At 48.9% G+C, this 19,984-nt stretch overlaps 1 protein-coding gene across 3 annotated transcripts in view; it reads right to left on the bottom strand.

The window, feature by feature from the left end:
• FGFR4 (fibroblast growth factor receptor 4) overlaps positions 1-19,984 on the bottom strand; it is a 48,084-nt gene that overhangs the window by 7,800 nt on the left and 20,300 nt on the right. For 2 of the 3 annotated variants that reach the window (XM_079968209.1, XM_079968211.1), the window contains 6 exons: positions 13,582-13,722; positions 5,413-5,679; positions 3,908-3,997; positions 3,291-3,457; positions 1,735-1,858; positions 721-911 (listed from right to left, as the gene is read on the bottom strand). In XM_079968209.1, the coding sequence (XP_079824335.1) occupies positions 721-911; positions 1,735-1,858; positions 3,291-3,457; positions 3,908-3,997; positions 5,413-5,679; positions 13,582-13,722 (980 nt within the window). Of the gene's footprint in view, positions 1-720; positions 912-1,734; positions 1,859-3,290; positions 3,458-3,907; positions 3,998-5,412; positions 5,680-13,581; positions 13,723-15,138; positions 15,491-19,984 lie in introns of those variants that run through there. The other variant, XM_079968210.1, reaches the window with a different exon arrangement.

Here is a 19,984-nt window from a genome sequence, read left to right as displayed (position 1 = left end):
CATGTATGAAGCCTCTGGGCTTGAGACACAACAACTCTGCTGTGAGAATAAACAACCCAACTGGGACAGTGCTAGACTGATGATGCAGCTCTTTGTGTTTGCTTGTTTTCTGGACATATACTCTAAGCCACATCTTTCCAAACTGTGTGTCACGACACTCGACTGCAGTGTGTAGGTGTGATGTGCAAACACTCCCCATGTTCCTTCTGGGGCTGGAAAGGGGTTAGTTTAATTTCTGGTTTGCTTGTAAAACTGAATTACTTTGTCACATAATGATGCATGTCTAAAAAGTGTGTCACTAACATGAAAGGTTTGGAAAGCTATGCTCCAAGCTTACAGAGTTAGTGCTATTGAAAGTAGCATCTCAGCCAGTCTTGGACCTCCTCTCTTTCTTTGCAAATAAACACAGCAATCACTCTTGTAAAAGCCTTCTTTTAAGATAAACATTTGGTTTGAAAATGTTAGCTTAGGCGCATATTGCAACATGTGCAATTCTTAATATGGGTAATAGGCTATATATGCCCTTGGCTCCACAGACGAGGGGTCAGCAACTAGGGGCCCCTGGTCTAAATCTAGTCCACTGAAAGGTGCCACTTCCTATCCAGCCCCTGCTCCCCCCCACTCCGTAACCTCTGTTGTTTGCCTAACAGTGTGGGGAAAAGCGACCTTTCTGGCAATGAAAATCTCTGCAAAAAATAAAGGGGGGGGGCCTCTGGTTACCTTAAGCACTTGCACATAGGGGACTCCATCTGGGCCGTAGCTGCTGCCATTCACTTCAATGTGCTTGAGCCACTGTATGTGGGGCTGGGCGTCGCTGTAAACCTTGCAGAAGAACTCAACGTCGCTGCCCACCACTGCGGTGGTGTTGGCCGGCAGCCCGGCTTGCAAGATAGGCCTGTGCGGAGATCTCTCTGCCAGGAAGAGAGCAGGGAAAGTTGTTGTCCAGCACAGCTGAAGACTGCCAGGTCCCCCCCAGAGGAGCTAAGGTCATGCTCTACAGCACATAAATCACTGCACACGGAGCTGATAGTGCTATCACAGCCATCCGGGAGTGCAGAGGCGCAGCCAACTGTCAGGGAGTTACCCCATCTATCAAAGCGCAGCACTTTCTTCTCAAAGCTCCCTAGTACAGCAGTATATGCAGTCCCGCCTAAAGGCCTGGTGGGATCTGAATGTCTCTCTCCCACCCCCCCACCCCCCCACTGCCCGCCATCTCCTTCCAGCCCAGCAGATCTGATATTACTTAATGCCATGGGCTGAACTCCCACCCATGACTGGCTCCAGAGCCTCTTTCCGGTGATTACAAGTAAGCCCAGAGAAGACAGATAATGAGGGGCTGAGAGATAAGGGAGCAAAAGGCTTAGAGCTAGTCCTATAGATCTAGGCAGGGCTAATTAATTTCATCTGACTTTATGGCCTGGGAGATCTCCAACTCCCTTTGAAGTCAAAAGCGGGTTCGGGGCATTTTCCTTCTCTTTGGGGGTGCCTGAGGTCAGGGTGGCGAGCCTTGTTCCTTCCCACAGGAACCTGGCAGGCTGCCAGGGAACTGGGGTCTGGCATCCCACACAGACTCAGAAGCACTCATCGGCAAAGGAGTAAGGAGCTTTTCAGGCTGAAGGTGGGGGAGTGGGGGGGGGGCAGCCCACTTTCCTTGTCTTTTTTTCACATGTTGCTGCAGAGGGGGGTCCACATATCTAGATTTGGAGCAGTATGGCAGGGAGAAGGCCACCTCACCTAGCACATCCAGGAAGTAGCTGTAGCGGATGCTGCCAAACTTGTTCTCCACCAGGCAAGTGTAGTTGCCTCGGTCCGAAGGCACCACACTCTCCATGACCAAGCTCCAGTGTTGATGCCTTAGCTGGGTGGAAAGAGGAAAAGGCAGAAGCCAATATTATCACCTTCTTTTAAAAGGGCTGTCCATCAGGGCCATAGCTGTCAACGTTTCCCTTTTTTAAAGGGTAATTCCCTTATTCCGAATAGGATTCCTCGCAAGAAAAGGGAACAAAAGACACAAATCCTTTGAGCTATATACTAAGGCCAGCAAATATTTCTTCATTTACAAAACTATTTATATACTGGTGTATCATAGTAACATATCAAAGCTGTTTAGTATCTATATATTAAAAAACATGTAACAATTTAAAAAACAGAGACCATCAGCTAACTGTTGTGAAAAGATGTACAGTCATACCTTGGATTCTGAACGCCTTGGTACTCAGACATTTTGGCTCCCAAATGAATGTTCCGGTTTGTGAACGTTCTTTGAAACCCAAATGTCCGACAGGGCTTCTGATCGGCTGCAGGAACTTTCTGCAGCCAATTAGAAGCTGCGCTTTGGTTTCTGGACATTTTGGAAGTCAAACGGACTTTTGGAACAGATTCCGTTTGACTTCTAAGGTACGACTGTATTCTGAATTGCCTGCATAATCATGGCAGAATAAAAAAGTTTCCCACAGGTGTTTAAAGGTCGAGGCAGAAGCTGCCTGCTGAATCTGTTGGCAGAACACTCCACAGGCCTGGGCTGTTGACACTAAAGGCTCTTTTTCATGTTGGTGTCAAATGAGCCTTGCCAGTGCAAGGGACAACTAACAAAACTCCTGCAGCTTATCTCAGTGATTGTGCTGGCATACAAGGGTTCCAGCAGCCCCTAAGGTGCCCTGGACCTACGTTCTTCAGGGCTTTGTAGATTAATACCAATCAACCTTGAACCTGGCTCAGTAGCAAATGGGCAGCCGGTGTAGATATTTTAACAATGGTGTTTGCATTATGTGTTCATGCTCCATTGTTAAGGAATGGGGCACGTCCATAGGCTGACCTTTTTTAACAATGCACTGAATTGAGCTAGGGAGCAGAAAGAGGAGAAATGCAGGCAAAAGAGGTGGAAATGTCTAGCAGCTGCTCTTTTGATGGAAGCAAACTTTTGCAAATTAATATATTGATCTGGCAAGGCTAGGGCAGCCAGAGCAAAAGGGGATCAGGGGCACAGCAAGTCCTGAAGAGGGTCCTGGAGTCTTTGGACAGCAGGCTGAATTCCCCAAACTCACAGAGGTGACCCTTGGTTCTCTGCTGAGTGGCTTGTGCAATATTGTGGATTCCTTATAGCATATTCCCTTGTGCCCCTCTCTCTCTCTCTCTCTCTCTCTCTCTCTCACACACACACACACACACCCCTCAAATCCTAACTCATAAAAACCTGGTGGGCAAGGCAGCTGCGGTCCCAGCCAGGTGGATGAAAAGGGAAAGGAGGGCAAGGGGAGAGATGGCAAATCTCTAAGGGGCTGGGCACTTACCCTGATCCCTCCAATCCGGTGCTCCCCTCGGAATTCCCTCCCATTCTTCAGCCAGCGGATTGTCGGGTTGGGGCTCCCAGAGGCTGGGCAGCGGAACTTGACTGTGTTCCCTGCTGGGACTGCATACAGCTTCTTGTCCATTCGGTGAGGGTGCGTCCAGTAAGGTGCTGAAAAAGGCATCACACTATTAGCTCCAGCTTTTAATTCAGGCTCAGGGGAGGCTCACACCTGATGGTGGCAGCAAACCCTGGATTGCTCTCAGAGAAAGGATATGCCAATGGGATATGGGAGAGTTCAAGGGGAGAGCAGGTGTCTCATAGGGACCTAGGGATGTGCCAAAATGCACAACAGCAATCCTTCCACTGAGGAACCGCAACGTTCCACAAGAAATGAGTGTGCTTTGGGATATGCGCCAAGCTCAAGCAGAGCTCCCTAGTTTGCAGGCAACAATTTGGGGACACATCGACAGCAGAGGAGGCTTGGGAAGTAAGAAAGGAAGATGTCTGGCCACCGTGAGTCCATGTACTTACTAAGCACCCCTTCTTCACCCAGTTCCCTCTCCCAGCATGCAGCAGCACCCAGAACTGAGTGAAGCACAGCCAAGGAGGCATACTGACCTCGCCGGGTATGTATGGGCTCCTCAAGGGAATCGGCATGGGCACTCTCCACACCGCTGTCTTCATCGTCATCACCAGATGCCAATGAATCTGAAAACAAAATGGTAATTCTTTGTAGTCTTGCTTCTTAAATAACCATAGGGCACTGAACAAGTGGCAGTTATCAAGGGAGCACCTGACTACAGTGGACCAGCATTTTCTTAGCAGGAGTGTAGAGTAGCAGGCAAAATGCTAACTGGAGTGTGTTCAAAGGTGACTGGGGGGAGAGGAGGACAAACACTGTTGGCTGCTACAGTTCTAGCTCATTTGTTTGCTTATTCTTTATTTAGTACATTTAATTACGCGCCCTTCACCAAAGGTCCCTGGGCAGGTGGACAACGCAATACAAACAGTAAAATGCAATCAATAGCAAAAAATTAAACCACCACCAAACAATAAAAGCCTATACAGAAAGTAATCACCGTGCACATTTCCAAAAGCCTGCATAAAACCCCAGCGTTGATATCAGGAGTACATCAGGAGGCAGAGAGTTTGGGGGCCACCACAAAAAAGGCCTTCTCATGTGACACTGTCCCCTGGACCTCTGAGGGTGTCAGCAGACCACCACTGGGGCCTCTCCTGCTGATCTTAAATCCCAGGGCAGAGTACAAAGGAGGAGGCAATCTATCAGGGTTTTGTTTTGTTTTTTTAAACCAAAGTCATTTGGGGCTTTACATGTTGAAGACAAAACCTTGAACAGGCCCGGAAGTGATTAAGCAGCTCGCGCAACCTTCACAGAAGGGGTGTAATCTGAGATCTACCAGCTGTTCCAGGCAACCGTCTAGTTTCATTGTGAAAACCAAGGCTCATATTGTAGTGTCCTTTAGGAGGAGCGCCAAGTTAAATAAATTCTTGTTCCTTTGACCAGGGGACATGCGAGGCACGTGTGGCAAAGTCTGTGTTGACTAGGAGCTGTAGCAGAGCAGATGCTTTGAATGCCAAAGGTCCCTGGTTCTCTGGCATCTCCAAGTTAGGCGAGGATGGACTCTGGAGACCCACTGCCAGTCACTATGAACCAAGGGTGGCTGACCTGCGAGTTGTGGATCATGTCAAGCCCCAGAAATGTTTCCAAGTGGTCCCCTAAGACTTTTTGCCCTTTTTATTTTATTTTTTAAAACCCACCTCTGTTTGCTGCTTACTTCTCTTACGCACTAGTCTTTGCTAGCCGTTTGGGTTGTTTCTGGGTGTCCCTAACACTTCCGTCCCCTTCTTACTCTTAAAAAGGGACCTCTTCTCCCCTTGGGGTGCTGACATGGCAAGAATGTCATAGAGCTGTTTCCTCAGCTCTTAAGACCTTCCTCCACTGACACCGCTTCTCATTTTTCCATTCCACATTGGACTAGGAGGAGAGATCTTTGCCCTGAGGAGCAGAAACATTACTGAGCAAACATGTGCCATACAGCCTTCCCTCAAACAAAAAGAAAAGGGTTGCCACCGTTCTGAAGAGAGGCCGGAACATCTCTTACCCACAACAGAGATGGTGAAGTTGCGCAGGCTTTCCCCGGTGCTCTGCGCTCGGCAGGTGTACAGGCCCGAATCTTCATAGGTGGCTTCCACAATCTCCAGCATGCTCTGCCGCATGTGGATGCGCCCGCTTGGGAAAAGCTGCTTGGCTTCCTTATACCATATGATCGCAAGGCTGTGGTTGGTGCTGCAGTAGAGCTTCAGCAGACTCCCCGGGTCCAGTAGCAGGTGCTCCTCCTCCGTCTCCAGCATGTGGCTGTCAAGCATCTCTGTCCAACGCAAAAAGAGGGTCAGTGCAAATGACAGTGTGAGCTCACTTTAGAAACAGCACATGTTTAACACCCGTAACTCAAATGCTCTGGAATATGGGATAAGTAGGGACTCCCTTTACCCCAGACAGATGCTAGAAGACACCAACATATAACCCCCATTTCCTCCCTCGACCACCAGAAGGCATGCTTGAAAGTGTTGGAGCATGAGAAGAGTGACCCTCTAGGAGATGGTTGAATGGGTTGGTCTCACAGGCTTCTGGTTGTCCTGTGCACAAGAACAACCAGCCACCAACTGTGCCACCCCAAGGGCAAATGCCAGAGCTCAAGGCTGCCTGAATTCTCCATCCTCTGACCTGGAAGCTTCATCAAGCTTTCCCACATGGAACAGGATTGGTTTTTTCATTTGGGAGAGGAAAGTACTCTGCATATACATGGCAGCAACCATTTTACGTGCGTCCGATTGATGTGTGACCGTGCGCACACTCATCGCCGCAGACCCGGAAGTGGCCTGGAAATGGGGCACAATGGGGCACAACAGAGTGGGGCAGGCTTATGCTCGCTCTGCCTATGTACGCAGGCACCAGGAATTCAACCCCCCCGTGGAAACAGAGAGTTGCCAGTATGCCCATAACTTTTGCTGTCTCACTTGTTCTCAGAACACAAGTCGGTCAAGCCCCTTACAGGCGGATCTTCAGTGTTCCCATAGTGGGCTAGCACTTGGAAGCTGATCCAATTTGGGAGTGTCTGTGCACTAAGCAGACCTGATCAACAGGAGAGCAGCTTGCTCTGGAGCAGAAATGGGAAGGTCTGGAGTAAGGGGGGGAGGGGAAATTGGACTTTGCCTCAACTAGAAATATTAGTGATTTGGGCAGGGGAGCTCTATGTGGAATATTTTCACCTTCAACATGCAAAGTGAAACACTTCTCAAACCTGTGTTTTAAAATTGTTACACAGGCAGAATTATTAGATCCAAGATTTTAAAGGAGTGGTGCCACTTTCGACTGAATTACTAAAGAAGCAACACTGTAAGTTCAAACTCTCAAATGCTTCACAAAACAGAACGTGATCAGGTATTTGATGCAGGAGGGCAATCTGGGAACCTATGGAGCCCATCGCTTCTGCAACATGGTGGCGAGGCATTTGCACAACAAAGTATCTGATGTTTCCTGCTTCAGATTTCTGTATCTTCTACATTGGGAAATAAACTGCTGTTTGTATGTGGAAATACACACAGAACTAGCAGCAAAACTGTGTCGAGCTTTTCGCTTCAATTCCTGCAATTTTTCTGTTTTCTGAATATGACACTCAAATTAATTGAGAGAGTGGTTCCTGAACAGCTTGGTAGGTTTCTGGAGGAAACATTGGCTTTAGATCCATTTCAGTCCAGTTTCCGTCCTGGTTTTGGGACCGAGACGGCTCTGGTTGCCCTAACAGACGATCTCCGTAGACAGCTGGATCGAGGCGGGTCAGGACTGCTGATCCTTTTAGATTTGTCAGCAGCCTTTGACATGGTCGATCATGATCTTCTGGACCACCGCCTCGCAGACGTGGGGATACAGGGCATAGCCCATAACTGGTTGTGCTCTTTTATCTCTGGTCGGGGACAGAGGGTGGCACTAGGGAGGGAAATGTCGTCGTGCCACTCCTTGGTGTGTGGAGTGCCGCAGGGCGCAATTCTCTCCCCGATGCTTTTTATCATCTTTATGCGCCCCCTTGCCCAGATTATCCGGAGCTTTGGGCTGGGCTGTCACCAATATGCTGATGACACTCAGCTCTATCTGCTGATGGATGGCCACACAGACTCGGCCCCGAACACACTGACCAGATGCTTGGAAGCTGTGGCTGGATGGTTTCATGGGAGCCGATTGAAACTAAATCCTTCGAAGACAGAGGTCGTATGGCTGGGTCGGGATGGCATGGGGATGAGGGACCAACTCCCTTCTCTTGCGGGGGCCCAATTAGTGCCATTGCCTTCCGTTAAGAGTTTGGGTGTAATCCTTGACGCCTCCCTTTCCATGGAGGCGCAAGTTACAGCAACAGCCAAGGCGACATTTTTCCACCTTCGCCGCATCAAGCAGTTGGTCCCTTACCTTTCCCGCCCCGGCCTGGCCACAGTGATCCATGCGACGGTCATCTCCAGGCTTGACTACTGTAATTCGCTCTATGCGGGGCTGCCCTTGAAGCTGTCCCAGAAACTCCAGCGGGTGCAGAATGCTGCAGCGAGACTCCTCACGGGGTCCCTGCCATGGGAGCATATTCACCCAGTGCTTTTCAAGCTGCACTGGCTCCCGGTGGAGTACAGGATCAGATTTAAGGTGCTGCTTTTGACCTTTAAAGCCCTTCACGGCCTAGGACCCTCGTACCTACGGGACCGCCTCTCCCGGTATGCCCCACGGAGAGCCTCAAGGTCCATAAATAGCAACACCCTTGTGGTCCCGGGCCCTAAGGAAGTTAGATTAGCTTCAACCAGAGCCAGGGCCTTCTCAACTCTGGCTCCGGTCTGGTGGAACGCTCTGCCTCACGAGACCAGGGCCCTGCAGCATCTGATTTCTTTCCGCAGGGCCTGTAAGACAGAGTTGTTCCGCCTGTGGTCCCGGGCCCTTTGGCTTGGAGCCAATTTGATTCCCTCCCTCTCTTTCTTTTTTCTTTTCCTTCTCCTTCTGCGATGAGGCTACATTTTAATATTTTAATGTTTCAGTATTTTAATGTTGTATTTTTTAATTTTGTTTTTAAGTTGTAATCATTTAACTTGTTTTTATTATTGCTTGTAAGCCGCTCTGAGCCCAGCCTTGGCTGGGGAGGGTGGGGTATAAATAAAAATTATTATTATATTATTATTATTAAAGTAAGATCAGAATATGGATCGTTCAGACATTGATTCTGCTTAGAGAGATGAAGTTAAGTTGTCATCAATGATATGTTATGAACTGGGATGGAAACTAATAAATAAGGACAACTTTTTATCTACAGTGACTATGACTCTTTTAACACAGCCCTGTACATATTTATTCAGTCACAAGTAAGTTCAAAGGGACTTACTCCCAGGTAAATGTGCAAACAATTGTGTATGATAATGAAATAACATTAACTTCTTCAGTATTCTGGAAATTGCAGAATGTGTCTATCCAAATATATTGCTAGTCCTCAAACTGCATGTTACGGGTGTTTGTGTTCTCTAGAAATATGAGTTAGTTCCGTTTCTGCATGATAACGTCTAGATATTGCTCGAAAGTCCAGATAATAAAATCTATTTTTCATTTGCTCAAATGTTGATGTCATCCATTAACAACTTTTCCTATTTTCCCAACTGACAAAAAGATATAATGTACTTGGGGTGCAACAACTGCCAATGAGAGCTGTAACCTATAAATAATACTGTTATTGCCAAGGCATTTCATATATGTACCAAACAGCAGTATTTTTCATAGCAAGGTATATACAATATATTTTACATCCTTACACCACAGTCCTATTCATGTCTACTCAGAAGTAAGTCCCAATGAGTTCAATGGGATTTACTCCCAGGTAAGTGTGTACTGTATTGCACCCTTGATCCTTGGTGGTTAGGCTCAATATTAAAGTATCACATACCCTTCAATTTCCCCCTAAATTTCAGTTCCTCCCAAAGAAAGATCCAACTCTCCCTCCCCCACAATATGCACACGGCTTCAAGATTTCTGAAAAACTTGCAATTTTATTCGGGAACCTCTAGAACACCAAATTTACCAAAAACCATTAAAAGTGGGGCAGGGGCGCAGAGGAAGATTCTCCTGTTTCATCCCTGACCACTACTGACTCTGTGGGGAAACACTCCAATTTTAGGGGGATTTTAGCTTGTGCTAGAAATATTTTGTGACTGGTTGAACATAGGATGCCAGGTGTACAAAAGCCAGTGATTGTATGCAGATTCTATAAATGTTGATTTGGGCAGAGGAAGCGATATATTTGGGGCTGGTGCTCACAGGGTGTTGGCGGCAAGCGACTGCTTAAGACCGAGACAGAGAAAGAATGAGTGGGATTTCTAAGGACTAAGTAGAAATCGCTAAAAGTATGGACTACAGTTTGAGGGGAAATGCAGTCACAATGTGTGCTCCCCCCCCCCACCTGCCACCTTCCTGGGGATCCTCTGAGCCCAGCTCACAAGCCCCTTTGTCCAGCGCCCCCTCCTTTGCCTCTTGTTCTGTGGAGCAATGATGTCATCAAAGCCCCTCTCCTGCCAGTCCTGGACAGGAGAAAGGATCCTGGCGGACACTGACGCATGACTTCTCTGCTTAGCTCTCCCTCTCTCCCCCGGCACCACATGCCACCCCGCCCCTTCTCTCTCTGTGGGGGCCCTCGATTGAGTGGTCACTCTCAGCGCCCAGAGTGACTGTTTTGACAGATTCCAAAATGAACATGTCAGGAAGCCCGCGACCGCTGCCCCTCCCCCCCCCAGAGCCCCTCTCCCCCAATCACCATTGTCCCAGCCATACTGCTCCTTTCCCGTGCTCTCTCTGCCCCGACTTACAATAGGGGCCAGTCCCCCTTTCAGCAGACGGGGCTCTGCCTTTGCAGGATTGGGCGAACGGTCATGTGAGGGGGGGGAGCCGGAAGGATGGGAATGAGATAAGCAGCCTCCCCTCCACCCTCTTCGCCAACAGGAGACTCATTTCCCCTCTCCCCTTTTCATTTAGCTCCATTCCTCCTGCTCGCTTCTCTCATGCTCAACACAAAAGGCCTTCCCTCCCCATGGCATGAGTGGGAGTGAGAGGTTTCACACTCAGCTGACTCCACAACTTCCCACCTCCCTGTTTGTCTAACCTGGATTTGAACTATAATTGCTTTGGTGACCCATCCTCCTTCTCCAAAGTTAGCCTGGGTTGCGTGGGAGCCCTGCCAGCTCCCCCTTCTCCCCACCCCTCCCCACAATGCCTCGAACCAGCTCAGTCACAAACCAGACCCATTCTCCCAAGTTTGACTGATGCTAGGTCTTCCCAGCTGATGAATGCTGGCCTCCCTTCATGATGCTCTGGGACAGAACTCTGGCTGGGAGGTGGGTGGGGTACCCTGATAGGAAAATGCTGCCAACCAGCAGAGACAGCCATGAGAATGCTGTTATCATAGAACTGGCTCTTTCTTACTTTACATCCACCATCACTGTCCCTCCAGCAGCATCAGAGGCCTAGGTAACCCTGCAAATCGTGGACAGCAAAGATTCTTCTTTCCATCCTGAACCTTGGAGCTTCTTCATTTTAAAACAAACAAACAGCCATACCGGGCAGCTTCAGATGGCAGCTGGGTTAGATGCTACTTGGAAACTTCTAAGAAAAAAATGGTATGTGCAGGGGGACTCCATAGACACATCTATCTCCAATTTAGGGAAACTCTTGCACAACCAGGACTGGGAGGCTTTGAATCAGCAACTAATGCAACCTTGTGAATGTTACTACCTGGAGTGGACATCTCGCTTGCTTGCCTTCATCACTGACCCTGAGAATATGCTCCTGTGCAGAGACGGGGGGGGGGGATATGTTCCCCACAGCTGTTCTTTACTACCGAAGCACTTAATGTAATTGCCAAGGGTAATTTAAGAGTTTTCTACGAATATGGCTTCAGACCGAGAAAACCATTCTGATTGGAAGGGAAGCAAGCCCCCACCTTTAGGAGAGCTTTAAATAGATACAGAGCCCATTTGATTAGGAGTCTTTTAAGAGACCCATAGAGCAAACAGAGGCTGTTTCCAGAGTAGCATTTCAGAGGGCGAAGAGTGTTCAAACAACAAAGTTTGCATCCTGAACAAATCTGGAAAAGATTTCCAACTGGAGGACCCGATGGCGAAGATACCATCGTTTCTCTACCCTTTGTCAAAATCGCACTTGAGAATAGCTCACTTTAATTCACTGAAGGGTCTGCATCCTTCTAAACAGTTTGGTGGGCCTCTTGCCCCCATGAGAAAAATCACGAACAAATATGGAGCCTCCCAGTTCCGCAGGTATAACTTGCACAAAGGGTGAAGATATGCTAAATGTGTCTTCTAAAGGTTGTATGTTTAGCCCTGCCTCCTGTGTGACACAGCTCCTCCTATCCCAGGGGATAAACATCAGAAGTGGGGGGAGCCTGCCCTTGGACCATGGGGTTCTAGGTCACATGGGAAGCCTCACATGCCAAACAGGCTCCCCACTTCAGAAGTTTACGGCTCAGCATGGCAAGAGAAACCACAAAACTTTAGGGATGGGGCTAAACATGCAACCCTGTAGCCACTTTCACAATGCTTCCTTCCTTCACAGAGTAGTATCTGAAGAGCGCTTAAGGGAATCTAAATACTAACACCTGGGAAAAACACCCGGCCAAATTGACTTCAAGGAATTTCAAGTGCTAATACATAGGATAGGCATTTGAAGCCCCTGTCCAGAACATCACCCCCACTTTTCATCACCCACCTTTTTCTCTTGAGTATATATGGTGCCTTCTGAAAACAGAATACAGAGAATAGCCTATATGCCAACTGCTACAATAAGCTTAAGCCCAGGTAGCCAGGTAGGTGATGGTAGAGCATTACAGTGCTCAGGGTGACAGCAGGAGCAGGGGCACATAGGCACAAATAACAATATCCCCATCTGTTTGGTGGCAGGGCCAATAGCAGGATAAATGCCTTTTCTCAGGCATGAGGGATGGTGCCAAGTCCCTGGCTTGGCATTTTACCCTCACTCTGCCAGAGGATGCTGAAAGTACAAAGCTAGACCGAAGGATCAGCAGTCCTAGCAAATTTGATTACTCGGAAGGGGCCAGTCATCAAAAACGCAGACCACATTGGCCAAATAACAAAACCAAACTACACAAATTCCAAATGTTGCCTTTATTGCAGGGTTTATCTGACAAGTGGAATGCCTGCATTGTGTGTCTGGCTCCCTTGCAAGGGCTCCACAAAGCAGAACTGTAGTTATTTTGACAAAACACCAGATCAGACAACTTGTACAAGCGACATCAACCCTGCTATATATGTCTAACAACGTATTTGTACTATACTCCTATCATACACAAATCCATACACAGCTGTTTGGCTGCGCTTAGTTCCGTCTACTTAAAGGACTAGACAATCAGGAGGGGGAAAATTAAACTAGACCCAAGGGAGAACTTTGGTCCTGGTTTGTAAAGCAGGAAAGCACATGACAGAGACACCCAGGGCAGCCAAGGGGAAATTAGGCCCTATCAAGACCTTGCTCTCACAGGCTGGTTACTATGGAAAAATCTTCCCCTTCCCTGGCACAAAGTGTTCCCAGGGAATTCGGGCTAATCTGGAGGAAATTGGTATTTAGATTGTGCCTTAATGTACAAGTAGTATCTGTTTGAGGCTGGGATCTCTTATACGCTGGAGCACAAAGCAAACACCTATGTGAGCGCTCTTTGTGCCCCCTCCACCAGCACAAGGACAGCCTTTCAAACTGTACTTTCGACTCTGCAGCCATCACCGCTGCCTGCGCTCTGTGTAAGCTCAAGGAAGGGGTGGAGGGAAGGAAGAAGCTGGGAACTCAAAAGCACCGTGAGCCATTCCGATTGATTCCAAGCCGATGCTGCCGCCTACACACACCACTCCAGAATAGGGTGGACGTGCTGAACACACAGAGAAGTTAAGGCTAGCAGGTTAGAGGAGAGCAGGCTTGCAAGACATGGAGGCACTACACGTATAACATGAATTAGGCCAGTGTAGATGGTGCATTAGATGTGGGAGGGCTGGTTTCCATCTCTGCCATGGATCTCTCTCTCTCTCTCTCTGTATTCCCATGTCACGGCAAACACAGGAGAAAACCATACAAGCCTCAGAAAATGAAAAGTGTCCTATAAACACCAAACAGTCATAGCCCCTGAATAGATGGCCACCCTGACTCTTGCACCCAAACACACCCTAATCTTTCTGCTCACCTGGTTTCATCATTCCTTCAGCAGAAGCAGCTGCCCAAGCACATGTTGTTGCCACTGCCAGGAACCTGAGAAGGCCACACAGCAGGGCTGTCATCCTGTTGTCTCTTCTTGTCCCGCGGCTCCCACTTGGATCCTCCAAGCCTAGATTGAGAAGGGAAAGGGGTTGTCACTCCATCGAGTTTTCCATTGCAGTGCAGAACGATTGTGTATCCTATGTCCACAACCATCTAGAACTCCCAATAATACATTGGGGAAGAGGTAGTTATTAAGACAGCAGTACCTGTAGCCATTCTAGGCTGCTGGACATTTTCTTTGGAAGGAGGGAGTTGATTTGCCAATCAGCACAGAAGAATCTGTTTGCAACAATCCCAGAATATGCCCAGTTCTGCTCGTGAGTGAGCCATTGTACCTCAGTGGTAAAGCCCAGCAGCACCAAGTAGGGCTAGGAGAGGTTTCTGTCTGAAACCCTGAAGAGATGCTGCCAGTCAGTGTAAACAATACTGAGCTAGAGGAACCAGTGGGTCTGACTTTGTAAAAGGCAGCTTCCTATGAGATGCTGATGTGAAACAAATTCATTTCCTGGATAGAACACTGCCTACAGCATTGCACTAGAATTCTACAACCCTCATCTTGAGCATGAGGTGGCCTCCCAGGGAGATGCACTACAGAGGCTGGGTGTCACCTAGCCAGCTCTTCATGGCCAAAGTCCACCAGTTTATCTTAAGATAGTTCCTGCCTGGAAAAGACAGCCCCTTGCTGGCCAACTCCTGCTCCTATGCCTTTCTTCCCCCCAAATCTCAATGGTACAACCTTCTCATGCACTTTGATAATGACCCAAGGAGCAGAACAAACCATGGGGTGGGGAGGAGAAGAAGAAATACAAAGTGGGGCAGCGAAAGGAATTCTCGTGCAGGACGAAAGCGAGTTTAAGTTTGAACACGTGGTGCTTATTGGTAATAAACTCACGGCCGGAGCGTGCGTGCGTAAAGGCACTTCCACTGCCCAGCTGCACACAGCCCAAAGCAAAGTTAAGAAGCCGGTTTAAAAGTGCCGCCGAAAGCCACGAGGTTCGAGAGCACGGTTAGGAGCACAAGCCCCGTTCAATTAACGCAAGATTTCCAATTGCGTTTGCGGCCGTGGATTGGCGCGGATGGGCAGGCGCGTCCAGGGCGCGCGTGTCGGTGTGAACGGTGTGAGTGCGCCGCGCCTAGGGACGCGTGTCTTGCGTGCAACCTGCATATCTGGGTGCCTGTTCCCTGGGAAAGGAGCGTACGTGGTGCGAGTGCAGAGAGCAGCGCCCGAGGACAGGCTCTCGGGGGCAGCTTAATCTTTAATCCGAGCGACAAAAGAACCTCTGCGCGCCCGGACAGTTTGGTAACAGATTTACAGACCCTCCCGGTCAAAGTCCACCGCCTCCCAGGGCGCGGGGAGAACAGCCCTTCGCCCCGCCACACCCCGGGGAGCCTCCTGGGTCGCGGCGGACAAGAGACCCGGATCTCTCTCCCCGGGGGCCATTCCTAGCCCCGCAGCGGACAACGTAGACGGAGTCCACCTCACCTCTTGCCGCCGCCGCCGCCGCTTCAGCGCTGTCCCGCGGCTCCGTGCTGCGGCGCGCTTCGCCCGGGCTCCATCCCTCGCCGGGCAAGCCGGCTGGGAAAGGGAGCGAGGCTCCTCCACTCCCTCGCTCGCTCGCTCCCCGGTGCCGGCGAGTCGCGCGGAAAGTGGCCGAAGAATAAATCCGACGGCCGAGCGCGGCGGGCTCCACAAAGGTTCTTCGCCGGCTTGGTGGGAGCGATCAGCCCGGCCGCGCTTGGCTCTCCCCGCCTGCAGCCCTCGCGCCTTCTGTCGGCTCCAGCAACAGGCGCGGGGACTTTGTAGCGAAAGCTCTCGGGTTACACCCCCGCGCCGCGCGCCGCCGGCCCGCTCGGAGCCAACAATGGGCCGCGAAAAGAGCCAGGGCCGAGGGGGAGGGTCGCAGGGGCCCCGCCCCGCCCCTTGTCCCCTCCCCTCCCCCTGCGCCCTCCCCCGCCCGCGCCAGGGCCTTTTCACACTCACATTAGCTAAATTCTCTCCCCCAAAGCTCCGGCAAAGGGGATTAAGCGGAGTTCATTCTCTGCCGGGGCTTTGCTTCCTCTCTGCTGGCAGCGGTAACTGGAGACACCACTCATTAAACTCCTGCTCACAAGGAGCGCGTCGTGGAGAGCGTGGGGGGGCCCTTTCGGAAGACAGAAACGCTGCGCGGGGATGTGTGTGAAAATAATTAAAACCCCATGGAACCCGACGGGGCGAGGAGAGGCAAAAAAAAAAAAAAAAAAGGATTGTGCACTGGTGTACATTCAATAAAGCGTTTCTTAACTGCCCGCCAAAAAAGCAAGAGCTTGCATTTGTAGGCAGAATGGAGTTCTACCTGTGGAACTCACGGCTGCATGATTTTTATTAAGCAACGGAGATAAATTCGATTCTTCTGTCTTTCTTTAAGGGTCCTGGGAATATCCAGATTCCACCTACCAACTCCATAAAGTTTCTAGGTCTGATGGTAACCAGGATCTGTTATCTGCTGCTTGTGAGAGACATGAGTGTTATCCCATATGGAGAGATAGAGGCAACACAGAAAAGAAGCTCCTCAGCTTGATGCCAGGAGGCCAGCATGTCTCTGAACACTGCATAAAGTTTGGACCCAATTAACTACATCACTTAGCTTAGTGGGAGGATGTGTCAGAGATGACTTGTCGCATGTTAAGCCAAAAATCATTATGGGAACTTGGAAGCAGCTGCAGTTACCGGGAAGCAAATGGTTAATATGTATGCAGACAGCTGCACATGGACACAGCTAACTGATTCTTTCTGCAAGACCCTCTGTAACCCAACCAGGAATTCTAGGCTTTGGCAAGGAAGGGCTGGGAGAGTAAGTTCTGGTGGGGAAAAGATGCATAGAAGTTGTTTTAGTGCAGAGCTCAACACACACAAGAGCATTGTGTGTCAGAGTGTGTGAAGAATGCTTCCCCATTATTACAGCTACAATATAAGCGACTGTGTCTAGCTTAGTTGGAGTAGAAAGTGTGGTTTTTACTTTCAAGCTTTGGGCCTTCTTTCTTAAAGTGGTGTTGTGAGATATACCTCTAACCTACACCAAGGCTCTCATCATCCCTTGCCATTTGGCCATGCTAGCTGGGGCTAAAGGAATTTGGAGTCCAACATCAACCAGAGGGCCACAGGCACCCCACCCCTGATCTACAGGATCACAAATTGAGTTGGAAGGGACCTTAAGAGCCATCTAGTCCAGCCCCCTGCAATGCAGGAAACTCAGCTAAGGCATCCATGACAGATGGCCATCCAACCTCTGCTTAAAACCTCCAAGGAAGGAGAGTCCAGAACCTCCCGAGGGAGTCGGCTGAATAATACTTCCCTTGATCTGGACACTATACATCTGCTGACACAGCCTAGAATAGCACTAGCTTTCTTTGCTGCTGTATCACATTGTTATTTAAAATTCATCTATTGATAAGTGCATCACATTTCCTTACAGCAGCATTACCAATATCTTTGTTTCTGGCAGCACACATTATCCCCTCATTCAAAAATCTGGATTGGGCAAAATTTGTTTTGATTCTGATGGGCATGATGCTTTAAAACAGGGGTTGGCAAGGTTTACCGGCAATGGGCCGGATCACTCCCATGGAGATCGTCCGTGGGCTGGACTGGTGCAGCACAATGCCGGAAATCGCGTCTGCACATGTCTGCGGCGCCAAAAATTGCTTCTGCACATGCCCAGATGCCAGAAATCGCACCTGCGCAGAAGTGATTTTTGGCATCTGGACATGCGCAGATGCCATTTCCGGCGCCACTCAGCGAGTCCCCGCGCCGTGCTGGTTTAGCACAGCACACAGGGGACTTGCCGAGCGGGTGGCTCGGTTTGGGGGCAGCTCGTGGGCCGGTAAAACGGTTCTTCATGGGCCGCACGTTGCCGACCCCTGTTTTAAAAAGAACGTAAGAGCCTACTGGATCAGGTCAATGACCCATCCAGTTTAGCATCCTCTTTTTGCAGTGGCCAACTAGATGCCTATGGGAAACCCAAAAGCAGCCCCTGAGCACAACTGCCCTCTTCTCACTTGTGATTTCCAGCACCTGGCATTCAGAAACATACAACATTCGACAGTGGAGGCTGAACAGTGCCTTCATGGTTAGCTGCCACCAAAAGCCTTCTTTTTAATGGTTTCCTACCCCACCTTTTGGAGAATATACCCTTCCAAGGCAGATTCAAACAAATCAGTTTAAAAAACATTACTATTCCTGTTATACAAAATAATGGGGGGGGGGATTACAATGTTAAAGCAGCAATGGAAAATAGTTCTTTAGACACAACCACCATAAAATCATCCATGTGTAGACTGCATTTTTTTATATATAAAAAGCATTATGTGTGGTCCTAAAGAACAATGGAGAGGTGTGCATATGAATTTTCCTAGAAAGAGAGTTGCAGAGAAACTGAGACTACTACCAGAAAGAAGTCCCTGTCCTTGGCACTTCTGGAATAGCTCAGTCAGTAAAGCATGAGACTCGGGGCATGGGTTCAAGCCCCAAGTTGGACAAAATATTCAGGACCCTCATGGTCCCTTTCAACTCTACAATTCTATGATTCTCTAGACTCACCAACCTAACCACTTTCAGCAGTGGACCAGAGAGATACCTGCATTAGATGATCCTTATGGTCCCTTCCAACTATGGGATTCTATGTTACTCACCAAACTAACCACTTTCCGTGGTGGGCCAGAAAGATGGTCTCAGATGCTGAGCTGTAAGAACCATCCTACACTTGGGGTCTATGGCCAGGTGCTAATAATCTGGGATTCAGATGCATGTTTGGAAAGGGAAACAATGGGATGACAGTGAATTATCAGACCCCACCCTCCCCCCACCACACACAATCTTTTCAAAAGAAAAAGAAAAACACCAGCAGAGGCTTTCTCTGATGCTCTATCACACCAGGAAGCCTCCAGAGGAGCCACATTGTCTGTGCTTGTTATCACAATGTGGGGACGGTTATCCACATGAAGGAATTTGCCTCATTGCTCTTCCCAAACAGTTAAGCAATGAACCATCCATATTTCTCACCCCACATCTTCCTTGTGTTATAAAAAAACTAGGGTGCAGACATATAGCAGACACACACTCCACAGAAAACCAGTCCTTCACCCGTCAAAATTTAGGGAATACTCCCTGAGAGAAATTACACTTTATTTTAGCACACAGAACAATCCCCAAAAAAGACATATTGGCTCTCCTAGTGACTCTAAATATTTCTTCTGCAGAAGGAAATACCTTGGAGAAACCTTTCCCAATAGTTCTTTCACCCAACCTTTCCCAATAGTTCTTTCATTCAAATCCTGTCTTAAAAGCATATTTTGTGTATGAATAGGGTGGGCCTGTGACTTGGATTCAAGAACTAAAGTATTTATCATCTCAAAACAATAGCCAGACTGCCCAGGTAATGCAATCATTATCAGGTATCTTGGCAGGCAGGAGAGAAGCCTAACTCTCAATTTTTTGTGGTTGACTGCCTCTTTCTGTGATGCATGCATGATGCTTTAAGGGTGGTTCTTGGCAAAAGAGTTGGGCAATGTCTAAAGCCTTTAAAGGTTCCTGCACACTTTGTTCTTGTTCTCTCGCCTCCTTGCAAGGAAGGGGGGAACTCTATTGCAACAGAAAAATAAAAATCTGCTTTGCTTTCACTGGATCCTGCCTCCATCCATTCTTCTCTGACCAATCATGGACTTGGGGGACTCAGAGTCCCTTGATGGGAAGTTGGGCTGTAAAAGCCAACCCCCATTTTTCCTACAACACTCGCACTGCATTGTTTGGCAAGCACAACTTGGATGGATCCACCCAGTTTTGGGATATATATAATCTATCCAACAGCAGCTCCGAAGCTTCCAGGTTGGCTGTAGGAAACACCCTTTGGAGCAACTTGCCAATATGCTCTCTGCTGCTGCCTTTGCCCATTAGCCATTGTCTTTTGGTGGCAAACTGCAGATGGAAGCACTGGTGGGGACAGAGGGAACAGTAAGGCTGGTTAATATAATGAGCCAGGGGCAAGCTGCCCCTCCCCTCCGCTGTTTTGTCATGGAAAAGCTATCACAAGATAGCTAATTAATCAACAGCAGTGGCAGCCTCCCAACTCAGTTTTCCATGCTGAACAGGGGCTATTGAAACTGCTGATTAAATCTCTCCCTTAAAGTGAAGTTGCATCCAAACAAACTCACATTCCAAACCAACTACTCCCCCCTCCCTCACCAGCTATTCTTCCTGGGCAGATCTTCATCTGTGGAGCATCCTCCTTTCAGGCAAAGCTTTCCATATCAATAGGCTCCCAGAATGGGGGGATTAGCTATGGCTCCCCAGTCCC

This window comes from Podarcis cretensis, assembly GCF_951804945.1.
Source record: "Podarcis cretensis genome assembly, chromosome: 2".
In the NCBI taxonomy this organism is placed as follows: Eukaryota; Metazoa; Chordata; class Lepidosauria; order Squamata; family Lacertidae; genus Podarcis; species Podarcis cretensis.
Note: the sequence above shows the minus strand (reverse complement) of the source record. Positions and strands in the feature narration are given on the sequence as shown.